The sequence below is a fragment of the Eleutherodactylus coqui genome, chromosome 7 (genome assembly GCF_035609145.1).
Source record: "Eleutherodactylus coqui strain aEleCoq1 chromosome 7, aEleCoq1.hap1, whole genome shotgun sequence".
NCBI classification, from domain to species: domain Eukaryota; kingdom Metazoa; phylum Chordata; class Amphibia; order Anura; family Eleutherodactylidae; genus Eleutherodactylus; species Eleutherodactylus coqui.
This window is the reverse complement of record NC_089843.1, coordinates 166,032,417-166,053,104: the sequence shown is the minus strand read 5'-3', so window position 1 is coordinate 166,053,104 and position 20,688 is coordinate 166,032,417. Positions and strand designations below refer to the sequence as shown.

At 40.7% G+C, this 20,688-nt stretch overlaps 1 protein-coding gene across 1 annotated transcript in view; it reads right to left on the bottom strand.

The window, feature by feature from the left end:
• Positions 1-20,688, bottom strand: part of SLC39A8 (solute carrier family 39 member 8) — a 37,013-nt gene that overhangs the window by 3,700 nt on the left and 12,625 nt on the right. Inside the window, exons 2-7 of the mRNA XM_066573967.1 lie at positions 16,328-16,478; positions 7,056-7,225; positions 5,870-5,992; positions 5,611-5,775; positions 1,383-1,590; positions 946-1,130 (exon numbers count right to left, since the gene is read on the bottom strand). Of these exons, the coding sequence (XP_066430064.1) occupies positions 946-1,130; positions 1,383-1,590; positions 5,611-5,775; positions 5,870-5,992; positions 7,056-7,225; positions 16,328-16,478 (1,002 nt within the window). The remainder of the gene's footprint in view (positions 1-945; positions 1,131-1,382; positions 1,591-5,610; positions 5,776-5,869; positions 5,993-7,055; positions 7,226-16,327; positions 16,479-20,688) is intronic.

The window sequence follows — 20,688 nt, the reverse complement described above, 5'->3', positions numbered from 1 at the left end:
TATATCTTATTTATTATGTGAGATAGATCGATAGATCCATCGATCGATAGATAGATAGATAGATAGGTGAAGCGGTCTATCTATCTATCTAATATGAAAAAAAAGGTTTGGTCCCATGTTAGCAAATAGAGCAAAGTGTGATTGTGCTCAGTAAGAGAAACCAAGTAATCTTGTAGATATGATACCTTTTAATGGCTAACAAAAATACATGATGTTACAGCAAGTTTCGGGTTCTTCTATCAACCCTTCATCAGGGTGACAAAATACATAATGTTACAGCAACATTTTACAGAAATCAACTTTTTGGACTTAGCCTGATGAAGGGTCGATAGAAGAACACGAAAGCTCGCTGTAACATCATGTATTTTTGTTAGACATTAAAAGGTATCATATCTACAAGATGACTTGGTTTCTCTTACGAAGAACAATCACACTTCTATCTATCTTATACATATATATTAGATACATAAATATATATATATATATATATATATATATATATATATATATATATACATTTATCCTGAAGAAGAGCTATAAAGCACAGTAGTCAGGTCTCCTAGGATTCCATACTTGAGGACATCATAGGATGGAAAACGAAATGCTGAGGGTGGGAAAATTAAAAAATTGTATGGGTTGATTCAATATTTCATGTAAAAAGGTTACTACAATGTTGCCTGGCATCATAGAGCAAGACTGTGTTGACAGATTTTCTTCTATAGGTTTGTTTACAAGGAAAAGTGTCATCTACAGTTAGTGGGTGATAGGTGCAGAATCCATAGACTTTCTCTAGGGGTCCTAAATAGCTTTTTACATAAAAGTACTGAACTAAATCATAGAATACTGTCTATCCCGAGATCAGCATCTCCTTCTCTAGTTTATACTGTCCTCACAAATAGTAGCCCACTTTAATGGCACAAATAAATTAGTTCCTCTACTCCTTACCATATCTGCCAGCGATATGTACAGAAACATTCCTCCAGCTATTGCAAAGATGATATTAGGTTCATATCTATTGCCCACTAGAACACCAAACACTAGTCCAAGGTAACATGAGCAAGCTGATAAAAAGTTGAAGAATAACGCCTGGGAAATACTCATTCCAGAATTTATCAAGATGGCAAAATCACCTGTAAAGTAAGAACATGTAATGTTTAATGGGCATGGATCATACATTCTTCATGTTTTATCTTAATTTCACTATGTCATGGTGGGAACAATTTAGTTTGAAAATACAAAAATTGCATCTTTCTGAAAGATACTGAATTTTTTTTTTTTTTTTACTCATACTGAAAATGTAGGCAATTTTCTAAGATTATTTCTGTAATTCTTCATAGTTCTCACGCTCTGCATGCTATTGGCTATAATGTTTCACAGCTTACCAAATTCATGGGGAAACTCTTCACATAGAATTGCAATAGATGTGCTTAGCCCCTGCAAGGGGGACAGGGTAAATGAAGCTCCAATAGCCAGTCCATCAATAAAGTTATGTAGGCCATCACTCATTGTAATCATCCATGCCAGTGTTCCAATATCCCTCAGTGGTGTCCATTTCCTTACTTTCCAACAATGAGCCTCTTCATCTGAGTCCTGGAATATATGGTAATGTGAAAGAGAAGGTGAATGGTAGCAAGAGTGTTGTTTTCTTCTATAGCTTCTTTGTCAGGACCAGTTTTCCAGAATGGCCTCTAATGTAAATAGCCTATGACATAAAGGGGAAACAGTGAGCAAAATGTATACATTGCTTATGCCTAGTGTAGGGTGACACATGTATTCTCTTTCTATATAAGGAGGGGAGGGGCCCCTCACAGTATTGGATATTGGTTTCTCTGTTTTATGCCATGCTATGTTGTTATACTTTGTTTTGTGGTTTTTTTATTTCTGGGTTTCCAGAGAATGTATATACTTCATATAACACTGCAACAGGGACCCATGTGATAATGCAGGGCGCAGTGGCTCTCAGGTGCGTGTAGCAACCATTCAATTCGGCACTGGAGAATAAGGGTCCTAGATGTCATGATGATGAGAAAACCTGACAGTAGCCATCCTCAACCAATGTGAGAGCACAGCAGGTTGCATTGATCATGTGGACTTGTAGCAAAGCTATTTTTAAGAATAGTGTTTACTGCCAAGTTAGTGGAGTTGAGGGTCATAGGTGGAGTGGTAGTCGGAGTTGGTGTAAGAGCTTCTCACAAGTGTATGTCACAGCAACCCAGGAGGGTTAGCTGATGCTAGAGCCATTGTCGGGCATAGACACCTTGCTACTTTGCGCAGCAAAGTGGGTTAGATGAAGACTGCGACAGAAAAGTGGGTTTCCAACAGTCGAGGGACCAAGTCAGTCAGGGCTGTGACTGGGGCTTCGGGTAATGTGTCTAAAACAGATAAAAGCAGAGAGCGGCCACCACCCAAGCACCTAGTGATTGGGGAGAATTGTCTTGGATAAGGTGAACTGAGTCGTCATCCTGAGAAGCACTGTCCTCACCAACTTGTTGTAGTGCAAGTACTATGCTAGAGAAGTCTGACAATATCATGCTTTGAATATTGTTGAAAATGTAAAGACTCACCCTAAGTGGCCCGACCTGGCAACTGACTCCATTCCAAATGTTGGCGGTTTTATTATGTTAGTAAAAAGTTTTAGAGTGAATTTCCACATAGCTGATTTGTTGAGGATTTTCCGCAATTGAAAAAAAAATCCATCACAGCGTTAGCCTACTCTGCACTTATACACGCCTGGTGGTGCGACATCTGGTACGGCTACAGCATGTATTCCCAAGATGTGGAGGCAAACTTCCCTTCCCTCTCTTTCAATGTGATTTCACATAATAGAGTAGACCGTGAGAACAGAGGACTTTACAGCTTCCATTAATCCCTTGAGTGGCACGCCCGGAAATTTTCTGGGACGAGCTCCACTGCTCATAGCGACATATCCCGGAAGATTTCCGGGCTATGTATCACTATGGGAGCTGCAGAGCACAGTGCCACAAGCTGTGACATTGTGCTCTGCCTGCACAGACCCACAGACAACAAAACAAGGGCTTTCAAAAACCAGCAGAAGATATTGCAGATCTGCCGGCAATCTCCTGCTTTGTTTACAGGTTGCCATAGAGACCATCGGCTTGTCAGAAGCAAGCCGATGGTCTCTGTGGCAGGGAGAGCTTAGTGCTTGGCTGTGAGAGGACAGCTAGGTACCTGCTCTTACAGCAGAGATCAGAGAAAACCTCCGATCTCTGCTGTGTTAACCCCTTACATGCTGCAGTCTATGTGACTGCAACATGTAAAGGGCTGTCACTGCGGCATGTAAATGGGTTGTCACCATCAGACCCCCGGAATGTGATCAGGGGGTCCTGATGGGTCCCTGTGGAAGTCCCCTAAAGGGACAAAAAAATAAAAAATAAAAAAAAAAGTTCAAAAATTATAAAAAAAATAATAAAAACACTTGTCTCCCTTTACTTTGTAAAAAATCAAAAATACAATCACGCATGTGGTATCCATGCATCGTAATGACCCAGAGAAGGAAGTTAATACATTATTTAACCCCTTAATGACATGGCCCCTTTTTTTCTTTTTTCCCCATTTCTTTTTTTCCTCCCCCCTGTTTAAAAAATCACAACTTGTCCCGCAAAAAACAAGCCCTTATATGGCCATGTCAATGGAAAAATGAAAAAGTTATGGCTCTTGAGACGCAACTGCAAAACTAGTTGAAATTCAATGATTAGACCATTTTAAAAAACCTGCCCTGGTGGGCACGACAGGGTGGTAGGAAACCCGCCACTCAAGGGGTTAAGGGTACTCAAGATAAATTTGAGAAATCATGGTTTTACTGGGTTGAGTTCCAAAACGTGCTGGAATACAGATTTCTCTCCATTCCCTGAGTCATGTGGACAGGGTTTTTTTCCTAATGTTCCCTTCCATTCCTCCCTCTATCCGCACACCCTTAGAGCTCCTTCACACAAGCGTATGCAGAATTGCGCACATCTCAATGCATCATAATTGTGCAGTGAACGAGGTTGGACAAGGTAGTAATGTGGTTTTTGCGCATGCTGAGCCAGTTCACACTCTCGCACAACACACCCCTTCTGTGGTTTAAAAGGCCATTTAGCCTAATTAGGTCCACGTGTTCTTTTCCACACGGTTTTGTGCAGAATATTGCCTATTTGCGCATGTATTATATGGGGCCTTTGGTGCGCACATGTGCATAAAAAGAGTTATAAGTATAAACCCATTGAAATCAATAGGCTCTATTCTCTGCGTATTGCGTGCACAATTACATCTGTGTGAAGGAGCCATTACGCTGTTTTAAACTCCTTCCCCTCATTCCTTCTCCCTTTGTGGCTCACTCTAAACTGAATGTCTAGTTTGTGAATTTTGTGAACCTTTTAGGTTTCTTCTCCATTCAAATTACATCAGAGACACTTTAATCTTATTTGGTCTACATACCGATATTTTGGGAATTTTTCACTTTCCTAGACTTGAAAAAGTTAGAAATTTAAAGATTGCCGATTCAGAACATGGGGAACTTTCAAAATTGTAGTGAATTACCAGATTTACATGTGGTTTGTGGCTCAGTTACCTTATAAGCATGATATAACCACACCAACAGATTCTGGCAGTGTAATTAGTCTGCTTAGCTGCCAACACATGTACAAAGCTGTCACACTTATAGCTGCTATTAAGAGAAGTTTAACACAAATAAGCATTTTCTCAGTTATACAAAGCCTGCTGTAAATCCTTAATGATAATGACTCCTGTTACATCATCTCTCTAAATGCCTGTACTATAACAAACCCTATAATTCACTGTGAATACCTGAAATCAGGGCAATAAAGAAACTCTAAGTTTATCTGTCTTGCATATAGAGACTCGTGTACAAGAATTGTGGGTCTCAGTAGTGGTAGACATTAGCCAGCCAAGTGTTTATCCATACAGCACCCATGTTTTTTATTTCCGGGAGGGTTGCCTGCAGTTGAGTCATACTTTCAAAAAACAGATGAAGTACATAGTTAAAGTATTCTTCCCGATTGCAGAACAAATAAAATTGCTCAATATTTGTTTAGCTCTTCACTTCACGGATATCGCTGCCAGACCTCTCGACATTAACTGTTGAAGTATTAACAGTGGTTCACTCTGCCGCCAACATTCACATATTCCGTATCTCAATGGGCATCTCAACATGTTACGCAGAAAGCTGCCATAGAAGTCTATGGCAGGTTAAAAAAAGCAATGGGAAGGATGTGACCCTGTTTACAACCCTTGACCATGTGAAATATGCTCTGTAGTGGCGAGTACATTTGTACATACGTTCGTCTGTTGAAGCCCTGAAGCAGGAAACGTTCATAAACTTTCTCCATATAATGTGGAGCATCGTATACCAGTTATAGACTCTATTGCGGAAGTTAGCCTTGTTACTGTACCTCAAGTACCCAGCCCTTTTGCAACTTGAGACCAGACAGTTTGCACCGATTAGTTTTTCTAGGTCACATGCTCATTGTCTCCTGCACAATTCTTTTGCTTAAAGAAATTAGTTTACATCTCTTGACCTTCAACGCTCTATAGCCGCACCTCACCACACATGCATGAAAGAACAGCAAACACTGAAAGAATGTATCATACCTTTGATGAAACCACGCTGACTTGATCTGGGTTTACAGTTCCATTTGCTTCGGTTATGGCAGAGTTCACAAACACAGTGGCTCCATTTGTATTTTTGCACTCTTGGTGTTCCGTCTTCATTTCCTGGTGAGGATGTTGGCCAATTTCAAAGTGAGAATGGACACCCTAAATTACAAAAAAATATATGGTTGAAATGGTGGATTCAGGTGAGCTTTAACAAAACACCCTACAATTGTTGTAACAGTCATGGTAATCTTACTTCTCCATAGATGTTCAGAGTCATTTTCAATATTCTCTCAACAAACATCAGCATGTAGAAGCCTCCAAAAACAGCCACTGCTTTGGAAATGTAATTATCATGTTTAGGATCAAATCCAAATGCCTGCAACAAGATACACAATTGTTAGCTTCAGGCTCTTATCGTACTGGAATTACTTTCAAAGCAAAACAAAGGCAGTCTGTCCAGTGTACTTTGGCATTCTCTACGAGATGTTACAATGAGCCCTTACAGGGATTATTCTAAATGTATTTTTAGATATGAAATGGTGTTTAAATAAAAATAGACATGAGAATGTACAGGGGCTGATCAAGGTCTATAGGGACCCCGGGGCATTTCAATCATAAAAATTAGGTAAAAGATTAAAAATATGCAGTTATTTAAAATGCCGTTAAGTTTCCAAAATGTCACTGTCACATAGAGCCCAAAATAATATCTCAATTTAAGTGTACTGAGCCGATAAAGAAGTTTGATGGAATAGAAAGTGTTACATTCTTTATTTGGTCTGTCACTAAACTTTGGCAGGACTTTCACAGTTGAGTCACATACAGTATGGTGAGGTGATGGAGGCCCTGAAACTGTCCATTCAATTCATTTCAATTTTCTTTATTCCTCTATAGTATTATTTTTCATTTTAACATCATACTATGTTACTATTCCTCTACGTCTAGAAGAAAGCAGGTTTCATCACCAACACAGTAGGGGGTTCTTTACTGTAAGTGCAGTGAAACTGTGGAACTCTCTGCCTGAGGATGTGGTGATGGCAAAATCCATAGAGGAGTTTAAGAGGGGACTAGATGTCTTTCTAGAGCAGAAGGATACTACAACATATAAACATTAGGTGACCAGCAGGTTGTTGATCTGGGTCTTACAGACAGGTAGGAACTATCAGAGGTTGATCCAGGGATTATTCTGACTGCCATTATGGAGTCGGGAAGGAATTTTCCCCCAAATGGGCTAATTGGCTTCTGCCTCCTGGGGTTTTCGCCTTCCTCTGGATCAACAGGGAGGTTGAAACAGGCTGAACTAGATGGACATTGTCTTCATTCAGCCTAATATACTATGTTATCATACAAGAAAATGTAAATTCTGTGTTCTGAATGTACCTATGTTATTTTGATAGTAAAAATGATTTTTTCTTTGTGAATTAAGTATGAGATGCACTTACCTCAGGAATAAGTTGAAATATAGCATTCGAAAATAAGGTTCCAATAGCCAGTCCTACAAAGTAAGTTAATATTTTTTGAAAATAAGACTTCTTTACTAGAGGAATAAGGAAGAGTCCAACCAGTGATGTCAAGTTAATGATGGTTACTGTGAGAAAGCCAAATCCCCAAACTGTAAAAAAACAGAAAGTCCACGTGTTAGTAACATAACAACTAAGGAGATCCTATTAGTCACTACAACATGTAATGAACTGTTAGGGCCCTTTTACAAGGAATGATTATTGCTCGGATTCTGGCTTTATCATGGGAATCGGAACGATCGTTCAATGTAAATGCTGGCAGCGACCTATCAACGACTGCCGTTTTACTGTGAACTGAGACTCTGGAATGATTTGTGCTACCATAACATCGGAGAATACACTGTAACTTTACATTTGACCTACACAGTCTGAATAAAAATTATTTCCAAATACTGTGTTAGTAACATATCACTTGATACTATAAGGGAATTTTCATAAGGCCCATTTAGACATGAGAATCGCTCAAAAATCGCTCAAAGCCGTCTTTTGCTCGATTCTCGTTGTGTCTAAATGCAAGGACATTGTGCAGTTTTCTTGCATGAGTTGTTGATCGCTGAATTCTAGCTTGCTAGAAGTGAGCAATCAGCTGTTATCATCGAAGCAGGCTGTTATCACAGCCGGCTGTGTTGATAAGATTCTCTCTGCTAGATTCTCGCTGTGAATTCACAGCGGGGACACTGGCAGTCAGAGCGGAGAAGAATACAGCTGTTTGCTTATGCAAAACAGCCGTATTGTTCTATTAGGGTCTGCGGCTGTGTCCCACTCTGGTTGCATATTCTATAGTAGCTACTTATAAAGTATGCAAAGATGATCGCTCAAAGCTGTCACTCAAACTATCATTTGAGCGAGTTTTGAGCGATTATCTTTAAGTGTAAATGAAGTGATACATGCATAATTTTTTTGTAAGACATACCTAAAAGGTACAGTAAATTCAGCACCAAAATCTGCATGCATACTTTGCGGGCTATGGAGCAGAAATCTGCAGCAGCAGATTAAGCTGCGTCTTTAGGTGCGGCTTAGCTGCATGCATTCCTAAATCTAAAATAATGTTGTAATAGAAGTCAACACCAGGACAAGCTAGATGAATGTTTCATGTTAAGTGAAAATAAGTAACCACAATGAAAAAAAAAGCTAGCATACATTGAATGCTACTCTACATGAAAACCTGATACTGTAAATTGTTGGCATGAAAAGATGGAATGGGCACCCTATGCTTGAGTGGTGCTGTCTTGGCAAATGCAATTATTGCACCTGCAGTAAAGTTGTGTATCTCAGAGACCTCTGACTTTTGAAGAAAGTCCAGCATATCTTGGAACTTGACTTATTCTATTCTTATATTTAATCATAGAATGGAGTTGGAGGAGACCTCCAGAGTCATCTGGCCCAACCTCCTGCTCAGTGCAGGATCACTAAATCATCCCAGGCAGATGTCTGTCCAGCCTTTGTTTGAACACTTCCATTGAAGGTGAACTCATCCCCTCCAGTGGTAACCTGTTCCACTCATTGATCACCCTCGCTGTCAGAAAGGTTTTTCTAATATCTAATCTGTGTCTCCTCCCTTTCAGTTTCATCCCATTGCTTCTAGTCTTTCCTTGTGCAAATGAGAATAGGGCTGATCCCTCTCCACTGTGACAGCCCTTCAGATATTTGTAGACAGCTATTATGTCTACTCTCAGCCTTCTTACTTGCAAGCTAAACATTCCCAGATCCTTTAACTGTTCTTCATAGGACATGATTTGCAGGCCACTCACCATCTTGGTAACTCTTCTCTGAACTTGCTCAAGTTTGTCGGTGTCTTTTTTTTAAATTGGGGTGCCCAGAACTGGACACATTATTCCAGATGAGGTCTGACTAAGGAAGAATAGAGGGGGATAATGACCTCACGTGATTCAGACTCTATGCTTTGCTTAATACATCCCAGAATTGTGTATGCCTTTTTTGCTACTGCGACACACTGTTGACTCATGTTCAGTCTGTGAATCCACCTGCCTTCTCGATCCCATATTTGTTAATTTTTTTCAATAAAAATGGTATGAAATACTTTGTCAAATGCTTTACTAAAATCAAGATATACCCTATCTATTGCATTTTCCTGATCAACCCAGTCGGTGATTCTGTCATAGAAGGAAATTGGATTCGTCTGGCATGACTGGTTTGTTACAAACCCATGCTGGCTCTGGTTTATTACTCCATTCTCATCCAAGTACTTGCATACATGCTGTTTAATAGTTTGTTCAAAGATCTTTCCTGGTATAGAAGTCATGTTCACAGGTCTGTAGTTTCCCGGATCCATCTTCTTCCCGTTTTTGAAGATAGGGACAACTATTGCCCTTCTACAATCATCTGGGATTTCTCCTGTTTTCCAGGAATTTTCAAAAATTACAGCAAATGGTTCAGCAATAACCTCTGCTGCTTCCTTCAGTATCCTAGGTTGTAATTGATCTGGACCTGAAGCCTTGAATTAATTAAAGTTAACTGTTTCCTCACCATCTCTCTGCTTATAAATGGTCTGCATTATTTTATTCCCCCAATAGAGCAGGGAAGATTAGCTGATGTTACATTTACTTTCTGAGAGAAAACGGATACAAAATAGGAATTTAAAAATTCAGCTTTCTCAACATTATTTTTAACTAATTCACCATTTTCATCTCGTAAGCATCCAATAGCATCTTTGACTTTTCTTTTGCTTTTGACATACCCCCAAAATCCTTTTTATTGCTTTTGGCCTCAATTCAGTATTGGCTTTAGTTTTTCTGACACTTGCCCTACAGTTTCTGCAGACTTCATTATATTCTTCTTTAGCTATTTCCCCTCTTTCCATTTGATAAACATTTTTTTCTTCCTTTTTAGCATGTATTTAAGTTCTGTGTTCATCCATCCTGGTCTCTTTAAATTCTTCCCATTCTTCCTTCTTTTAGGGATTGTTAACGATTGTACCCAAACTTCTTGGACATTTCTGTTAATAACATCCAGCCATTGGATTCTTCCTATCCTCTTTCTGAGTTCATTAAAATTTGCCTTTCTGAAATCCAACCTTGAGGTCTGAGTTTTCTTATGTCTTCCTTCAAGGATAGCATGATCACTACCTCCTAAAGTCCTAGTCACCCATACTTCATCAACCATTTCCTCCTTGCTAGGAAGAATTAGGTCCAAGATCTCAGATCCCCTTCTTTTCTCTTCTACCTTCCAACTATTGTGTTTATGGGACTGTAAAAGCAATGATGGCTTCATAGGGTTAGTTCATAAATTTTCTCCTTCACAGAATAGACAGTAATCATGACTTTCACTATAAACTGGTGGATACTGACTGGTGACTTATACAACCAGTTTCATATTCTGCTTAGTCTAGCAAACGTTGATGTACTTTTGCTAAGCCAATCTTTAAATACAATGTGGTTAATGAGATAATCTGCCTTATCTCAGTGTCTTTTAGTAGTAAAGTTCTGCTCGCTCAGCACTAGTATTTTACGGCATCATTTTATGTATCTAGACATATTGTTGACCTTTAAGCACGCATTGTCTAGTAATCATAAAGTTATCATGTCATGAAAAAACATTAGGTCATATCAATAAAAGGATACAAGTTGGTTCATACCAGGCAATCATCACTGTGGTTTTATAAAAGTGCAACTATATAATTTTAAGACATATTTTTATGGATACAGTTATCCTTCACAATACACTGTAGTTTTACACAAGCGTTTTGTAACACGGATCTGTAATACTGACATGTTACAGATGAAATTGCATCCATATTGCATTAGTATTTCATCAGTATTTGATCTGTATTTTCTTTTGTATTTGCTTCTTTGGGTTTTATTTTCCACTGTACAAACACAGATCCCGGGTAGAGATGCACAAAGACCATGGGAGACTGTGAGTCGTCCATTTACATGGGACGACTGTCGGGCAAACGATGACCGACACTCGTCCCTGTGTCTCCACGTTCCCTTGCTCCTGCACGGGAGCTAGCAGAGCTGTCTTGCTCACGGAGCGGCCAGCAGGGGCAAGGCAGTGCAGGAGATTTCTCTCCTCTCGCTCCCCCTCCATTCACATAACACAGTCGTCGTTCACTACTGAGCGGCCGCTATTTAAACTGAATGATGAGCGATGAGCTTCATTGCTGATCGTTTATACAGCCTAAAAGATGAATGATGAAGCTCATCGCTGATCGTTCAGTTTAAACAGGGGCCGTTCAGTAGCGAACGTCTGCTCTGTCATGTGAATAGAGAGTGGCGGAGGAGAGAAATCTCCTGCACTGCCCTGCCACCCTGCTGGCCGCTCCGTGAGCGAGACAGCTCTGCAGGAGCACGGGAGCGAGGAAACACAGGGACGAGTGTCAGGCATCGTTTGCCTGACAGTCGTCCCGTGTGAAGGAACCTGCACCTGGAATCTGCATGTGTGACAGAGATACTGGAGGCTGACAGACTTTATGGAGGTGTTGGAACTCAGGGCAAAAACACATGGGCGAATGCGCTAATACGCTCGCTGCTACGGAGCGTTTTACTGCATGAACTGGATTCTTTTGACTATTCACAGTCCGCATTATTGCACACTAGTTTGATTTAAAAAAAAGCGGGAAGATATGTCCTGCCATATATTTATCGCATGTAGTATTAACTATGAGCGAGAAAGATAGGGCAAGTCCAATCTTTTCTTGTGCGTCATCTTAATGCGTGAAAATCTCGATAATGAAAATTAAGACATTGAAATCAATGGTTTTGTTTCGTCCTGTTATGCGGCCATTATTTTCATGGCCACATAACGGAACTAAAACATGCTCATGTGTTTAAGCCCTGAGAAAGAAAGCAAAGTCTGCAACCACTTGTATACTCAAGGCTATATTCACATGGGCAAGCACGATATTGGTCAGAGTTAATCGCCCTTGTGAACTTGCACTCATGGATGCAAGTCCAATGCATTTTTGCTTAAAACAAGCATCACCTCCCATCTATGTACTTGTGATCTTTTCATGCACATGAAAAATGCTTGTAAAAGATCACAAGTGCTGTCCCCACTGTCACTGACCTCCGGCGCTCTGCCGTCTACCGTCCTTGGTCCGCTGAAGTCGGTCACCCGCTGTCTCTCTCCTCGCCGCCGTCGTATAATGCTTGCAATATGTGATGGCAGCGAGGAAACTGACCGCACAGGATCTGTGAAGGGGAGAAGGGAGAGCGGGGCAGTGTCACTGGCTCCCGGCGCTCTGCCTTCTCCGGTCCGTGCTCCGGCGCAGACGATCACCCGCTGTCAGTCTCCTCACCAGCCTCACATAATGCTTGCAATATGTGAAGCCAGTGAGGACACTGACAGTGCATAAGCCGGGAAGGGGACAAGGGAGAGTAGCTGGGCCCAGCCAATCAAGCTGTGGGCGTGCATCTTGTCTCCACCCATTCCTCTGGTGGAGACAAGATACCACAGTACCCCCAGGTTATACCATCATGGTTTATATGGCTATATAGAGGAGATGTATCACTTATACCAGCTGTACATACACTACCGTTCAAAAGTTTGGGGTCACCCAAACAATTTTGTGTTTTCCATGAAAAGTCACACTTATTCACCACCATGCGTTGTGAAATGAATAGAAAATAGAGTCAAGACATTGACAAGGTTAGAAATAATGATTTGTATTTGAAATAACATTGTTTTTACATCAAACTTTGCTTTCGTCAAAGAATCCTCCTTTTGCAGCAATTACAGCATTGCACACCTTTGACATTCTAGCTGTTAATTTGTTGAGGTAAGCTTGTGAAATTGCACCCCACGCTTCTAGAAGCATCTCCCACAAGTTGGATTGGTTGGATGGGCACTTCTGGCGTACCATACGGTCAAGCTGCTCCCACAACAGCTCAATGGGGTTCAGATCTGGTGACTGCGCTGGCCACTCCATTACCGATAGAATACCAGCTGCCTGCTTCTGCTGTAAATAGTTCTTGCACAATTTGGAGGTGTGTTTAGGGTCATTGTCCTGTTGTAGGATGAAATTGGTTCCAATCAAGCGCTGTCCACTGGGTATGGCATGGCGTTGCAAAATGGAGTGATAGCCTTCCTTATTCAGAATCCCTTTTACCCTGTACAAATCTCCCACCTTACCAGCACCAAAGCAACCCCAGACCATCACATTACCTCCACCATGCTTAACAGATGGCGTCAGGCATTCTTCCAGCATCTTTTCATTTGTTCTGCGTCTCACAAACGTTCTTCTTTGTGATCCAAACACCTCAAACTTGGATTCATCCGTCCACAACACTTTTTTCCAGTCTTCCTCTGTCCAATGTCTGTTCTTTTGCCCATCTTAATCTTTTTCTTTTATTGGCCAGTCTCAGATATGGCTTTTTCTTCCCCACTCTGCCCTGAAGCCCAAAATCCCGCAGCCGCCTCTTCACTGTAGATGTTGACACTGGTGTTTTGCGGGTACTATTTAATGAAGATGCCAGTTGGGTACCTGTGAGGCGTCTGTTTCTCAAACTAGAGACTCTAATGTGCTTATCTTCTTGCTTAGTTGTGCAACGCGGCCTCCCACTTCTTTTTCTACTCTGGTTAGAGCCTGCTTGTGCTGTCCTCTGAAGGGAGTAGTACACACCGTTGTAGGAAATCTTCAATTTCTTAGCAATTTCTCGCATGGAATAGCCTTCATTTCTAAGAACAAGAATAGACTGTCGAGTTTCAGATGAAAGTTCTCTTTTTCTGGCCATTTTGAGCGTTTAATTGACCCCACAAATGTGATGCTCCAGAAACTCAATCTGCTCACAGGAAGGTCAGTTTTGTAGCTTCTGTAACGAGCTAGACTGTTTTCAGATGTGTGAACATGATTGCACAAGGGTTTTCTAATCATCAATTAGCCTTCTGAGCCAATGAGCAAACACATTGTACCATTAGAACACTGGAGTGATAGTTGCTGGAAATGGGCCTCTATTCACCTTTGTAGATTTTGCACAAAAAAACAGGCATTTGCAGCTAGAATAGTCATTTACCACATTAGCAATGTATAGAGTGCATTTGTTTAAAGTTAGGACTAGTTTAAAGTTATCTTCATTGAAAAGTACAGTGCTTTTCCTTCAAAAATAAGGACATTTCAATGTGACCCCAAACTTTTGAACGGTAGTGTATATAATTATATACAGTAGATACCCAGGTTATAGATCATGCTGGTATAACCCGAGTATCTCCTGTATATGATTGCACACTTTTCAAACAATAAAAAAACACATCAAAAACTTGCATTCGGTTAAAAAAAAAAGTGTATGCAGTTTCTTAAAAACGCAAGTGGTTTTTGAATACTGCATGCTGTTTTTTTATGTGTATTTTAATTCTGGTTCAAAAATGCAACAAAAAACATGAAGAGCCTAAGGGGCTACAAAATAAGTTTCACACAGTCCAGGAAATGAGCCAAGGTTTGGAAAGCTTATACCAAGGTGCTAGATCATGTATGTAAAATAGTTTTGCAGCTGCATGCAGTACAGTTTAGATGTGGGTATGGGTACAGGTACAGGTGGGGTAAGCACCAAGCTGAACTTTTGCACCCAGGTCCCTGAGCCTTTAGTTACACCCCTGAATAAGCATACATGTTTATTGCGGGGGTCAAAAAGTATAGCTGTCAGATGCAAAAACTTTCAGCAAATAGTTATTGAAGGTGTAGGACCATGTTAATTTTTCAAGTTTTTGAATGAAGAGTAGACCAGAAATAAAATAAGGCCTTTATAGCTATTTAATCTATTGCATGTTATGCATTTTTTTCTCTTTATATTTTGCAATATTTAGCATAAATGCATTCAAGAACTAGAAATTCCTCAAATTGACCAATTTTTTCCTGGCTATACTCACAGGAATGTGTTATCAAAAAAATGACCTTCTATATAAATCACATTTTTGTGGTCTGCTAAGCATCTAAAATGCTATATCTGAAATACTACTGTTTATACGGATACCGGAATATACCGATATGTGCAGAAACTTTAACCCCTTAGTGACCACCCTATTGTGTTTTTACGTCCTGCCATTGCAGGACGTATATGGAGGAAGATAGCGCTGCTATCTCCCTCCATACATTGCAGGTGTCAGCTGTTTATTACACCTGTGGGCAACAGCCCCGTTCGGCCGATCAGGACTGTTGTTAACCCTTTAAATCTGACAGCGGCATTTAAATCCATACGCCCCCCCGGCGGTGAGATCGGGGGAGCTGTGTTGGTGTCATAGCAGCTGGGGGCCTTCTGAAAGACCCCAGGGCTGTCATGGCAGAATGCCTATCAAGCCATCCCCGAGGGGTGGCTTGATAGGCTGCCTGTTAGAATGCGATATGATGTAATGCTATGGCATTACATCATACTGCGTAAGCGATCTAAGCATCGCTAGTTGTAGTCCTCTAAGGGGACTTTAAAAAAAAGTAAAAATAGGAACAATAAAGTTTTACTAATTATGTAAAAAAAAAAGTTATAAAAGTTTGAAAAAAAACTTTTGCCATATTTACAATTAAAAAAAATCGAAATATTAAAACAAAAATACATATTTGGTATTACTGTGTCCATAAAAGTCTGCAAAGTGAACGTAGTCCGGAAAAAAAACCCGCCAGAAATGCGCTTTTTTGGTCACCCTGTTGCCAAGAAAAAATCTAATAAAAAGCGATCAAAAAGTCCTATGTATTCTGGAATGCTACTAACGGAAACTCTGGAAGTACCACACAAAATGAGCCCTCACACAACTATGTGGACGGAAAAATAAAAAAGTTATTGTGCACAGAAGATGGAGACAGAAAATAATTTTTAAAAATTTAATATCTTTAAAAATATATATAAGTAGTACAGCAAAAAAAACCTATACAAGTTTGGTATCGTAGTAATCGTACTGAGCCATAGAATAAAGTTATCATGTCATTTTTGCTGCAGTTTATGCGCCGTAGAAACAAGACGCACTGACAAATGGCGGAATATCGTTTTTTTCCATTTCTCTTCACTTAGAATTTTTTTAAAGTTTTTCAGTACATTATATGGTACATTAAATAGTACCATTGAAAAATACAACTCGTCCTGCGAAAAACAAGCCCTCATACAGCTACGTCGAATGATAAAAAAACGAAAATGGAAATAAAGCAAAAACGTGTGGTCACTAAGGGGTTAAAAACCTTGTTTCTAAACTCCCAAAAGTAGTTTTTCTTCTCAATGACATGTTTTACAATTGAGAATACAACCAAATTGCACCTTGTAGAGCAGTGGGCCGCTCATTCGATTCTTCTTCATGGTTACATGGGTGAGTAAACAAGAGATATAGTAGGGAGGGGCAGGCATCTCGAAAGTTTACATCTGTAATTTGGTTTCCATAATGAGCAAATATTTCTTCATTAGAAGAGCACTAGAAGACAGAAGGAAAAGACCATTATTGAATTAAAGCGCTGTATTATCACATAGTATCTATGGCTCTACTTTCGTTGATTCACTGAGCAGAACTATAAAATATTTTCTTAAATTTCTTTTACATTTTTTCACAGGAAGCATTCCCTGGCTTCTACTAGGAATTCCAATGATAAGAAGCGATCAGAAAGTGTTCAGCATTCCCGTACCCACACATCAGAAGAAATTAGGCATCACATACTGCCTTGTAAGCCAGATACTTCCCTCTGTTTGTACAGTGCAAGTCAATGAAATACAGAATTACCACTGATTAGTGATGAGCGAGCATACTCGGTAAGGCGATATACTCAAGAGAGCATCACCTTTTTCGAGTACTTACTGGCTCGTCCCTGAAGATTCGGGGGGGCCGCGGGGGTGAGCGGGGGGTTGCGGAGGGGATCAGCAGGGAGAGAGAGAGAGAGGGATCTCTCTCACTCTGCTCCCCGCTCCCCTTCGCTGCCCCGCACCGCCCCCGCTCCCGACCCCTTTCCCCCCCCCCCGACCCCTTTCCCCCCCCCCCCCCCGAATCTTCAGGGACGAGCCAGCAGGTACTCGAAAAAGGCGATGCTCTCTCGAGTATATCGCCTTACCGAGTATGCTCGCTCATCTCTGCCAGTGATCCTTTTTTATATTTTTATTAACCAATATTTCAGTATTTTCCGTTCTTATACTCTTTAGTGGACTTTACAAGTTGCTTTTGTATTCATGTATATGGTTCATATGTACTAGGACATATTCTTCTGTACTGTATTACAGTATACCTTTTACTATATACCATTATAACTGTTACTACTATAACTGCACAGGAATATAATCGCCTGAATATTGGATACTCAATATTGGATACTCAGGCAATACTGCATATAGTACTTATACTATAGTAAAATAACTAATATATTACACCTATTTAAAGCCAAGTTTAAAAGAAAACATCTTTGAGTATGGATTTGAGTATCTCTAAACAGTATTGAGAATGGGTGAATTGTGTTTGGGGTGAGATAACAGGCTGTAAGTGCCCTACTGGCATCAGATACAGTAGAAGGGAGTGACATTAGAGAATGAATAGTGATGACTGAGACAATTTTGAAGATAACATTTCTTTTACTGTGTCTGTGAGTAGAGTTAAACAGATAAGGTTCATTGAAGTTTTTCCCCTTTCGTTTCACAGAAAATGAATAATTGTACACAATCATTTTGTGTTAATAGACGTTATAACACGTAACAGTATTGGCGCTGAAAATTAGACGATGAATGCAGGGGCTTAACTAAAGGCTCAGGGGCCCTGATGCAAAACGTGAGCTGGGCCCCCCCCCCCCCTTCTATCTGTATCTGTACCCGTACCCATACCTAAACCATGCTGCACAGAGACATAACTTGAAGCTTCTGGGCCCCAATGCAAAACCTGTAACAGGGCTTCCAACTATAATGCTTTATTCATAGTACTGGGTTCCCTATATGGAGAAGAGAGGCCTTACGGGCCCCATCTAAGGCTCCTGAGACCGGGTGCAACCGTATCCCCTGCACCCTCTATAGTTACGCCCCTGGATGAATGTTCTCAAAAGGTGTATGTAAAGTTAGAGGGGGTTTCTGAAATTAAAAAAAAATGACAGAGCCATAAAAGAACCATTACTACCATTATATAATGTATTATATATATTAATGGAATAATAAATCCCCTATTGTTCAAGTTCTGCCATTCTGGGTCATTGACGGTCTCTGCTTAATGCACTACCCCTATATGTTGTAGAATACTAAGGCCAGCGATTGGCTGCAGCAGTTACACTGGTTTGAAGGGTATATCATGGCTGTAAGCAGAGAATGGTGAGGTCCATTGGAGAGATGACATTGGAAGGGCTGAGGATTTGTCAGGTGAGTTATAGTTTTTTAAATTATTTTATGGCATTTTGCTTCCCCCCAACCTTGACCAAACTTTTTCTGATTTGGGAAAACCCTATTAAGTAAATAAAAGTCCTTCTATGCCATATTGGTAAAAATAGTACATAGCAGTTTCCAAGCTACAGCTGTCTCTGGGAAAGCGTGCTGATAACCAAAAATGCCACTATTACTGCTCACTCAGAGGTACCCTCTCTGCTTTTTCCAACATTTTCCAAAATCAGCACTAAGGTGAAATATTTTTCAATTTCTACTCAGTCCTCATCATTTACCTGTTTACTGCTGATTTTATGCAGATTAGTTCAGTCGTTATGCAGTGCATAAAAAACAGACAGCAGAAATTAATATACAGTGGTGCCTTGGCTTGCGAGTGCCTCAACTTCCAAGCTTCTTGACTTGAGAACAGGCTCTGTCCCGAATTTTTGCTCTGATTTAAGAGCAAAAACTCGGGTTACGAGCCTGCTTGGAAGTCAAGAAGCTCGCAAGCTTATACATGGGGGAAGTGGCTCGGGTGGGGGAGCTAATACTTACCTACTGCTGGCTTTCTGGTCCTCGCAATAGCCTGCGGCGCTGCTGCAGGCTGCTGCATTCTCCTCCACGCCGACAGTGCATTTCTTCCTGGAAGCGGAGCTTGAATACCCCGCCTCCAGTAAGCTAATGCTCTGGTTGGTTAATCCAGCGCCGCATCAGCCAATGAAAGTCAGCGCTGGATTAACCAATCCCAGCCATTCAATGATGTAATTGAATGGCTCTGATTGGTTAATCCAGCGCCGCATCAACCAAAAGCTGGCACTGGGTTAACCAATCAGAGCATTAGCTTGCTGGAGGCGGGGAATTCAAGCCCAGCTTCCAGGAAGAAATGCTCTGTTGGCGTGAAGAAGGACATGGCAGGCTGCATCAGCGATGAAGACCCGCGCGAGGACCAGAACGCTGGTGGTAGGGGAGTATTGATGTTTGTTTTTTTACATGTAGTGTAGTTAGAGCTTTGGGGATGTCCGGAACGCATTAATCGCGTTTCAATTAATTTCAATGGGGAAAATTGATTTGACTTACCAGTGTTTTGGGTTAAGAGCTCCCATCACAGAACAAATTAAACTCTTAACCCAAGGCACCACTGTATATATGTATTATATGAGGTAAAAAATAAAGTCCCCTGGTGCAAGCACCGAGTCGTGACCGACTCCTAGGGTGACGTCACATCGTGATGTTTTCTTGGCAGACTGTTTTTGTGGGGTGGTTTGCCATTGCCTTTCCCAGTCATCTTTACCTCATATATACATATAAATTAAATAGATAGATAGATAGATAGATAATTGGAGAGAACTCTGGTCAGGGTGGACTTTTCAAGAAGTGATCTTCTGGAGAACTTTCATTGTTTATATAAGCTAAAGTTTACCAAAAGTGAACCTTCATTTTGAGGGTAGCTGTAAAACAGTACACTGCAGACATTTGGAAATACCCCATGTTTCAAACAGCAGATCACTAGACTGAAACATCTCTGGGTGATTTTCCACCAAGAATTGAAATGTGTCTTGAATGAGAAGCTTAAAGCTGAATGCCTTATGTATTGCGCATAGTTGATTATGGATTAAATACTTGTGATTAAGTATACAGAGATAACCTCTGCCCTATTGTGCAAACTCATGACTGAGTAGAGAAGAAGAAAAATAAAGCACCTGTACAGTACTTATTGCGAAAGGAAATATTTTCTGCTTAGTGGAATCCATATATAGGCTGATTTAGACACAATCTCTCAAAGCCGTCTTTTGAGCGATAATTGTTCTGTGTAACTGCACTGACCGTGCAGTTTTCGTTAAGCTGTCGCTGATTGCTGATCTTTCAGCTTGCTGAAAGATCAGCATTCAGTTATCAGGAGTTCACAGCAGGATACAGCTGATACTATTGTTTCAGCTGTATCCCGCTTCCTGAAGACAGGTGAGGTATGAAGAACGGAGCGGTCCACCTGTGTTCTTTATACCACGCTCGGAGCGCTCGGCTGTATAACAGCCGGGCACTGCAAGCAGAGAACAGCTGGATGCAGAAGACAAGTGGCCCTGCTTGTCTTCTGCATCCCCCGCTCAAAGCGCAAGGTGATCGCTCAACGTTTGAGCGAATACCTTGCACTGTAAAAAGCACACAACGATTATCTCTCAAAAGATTTTTCGAGCGATAATCATTGTGTCTAAACCAGGCTTATCTCACTTAGTTTGAAATACGTCCCACACGAAGCACACAAACAAGATGTTTATCTAGATGGACCAATAAATCTATGGTGTTAC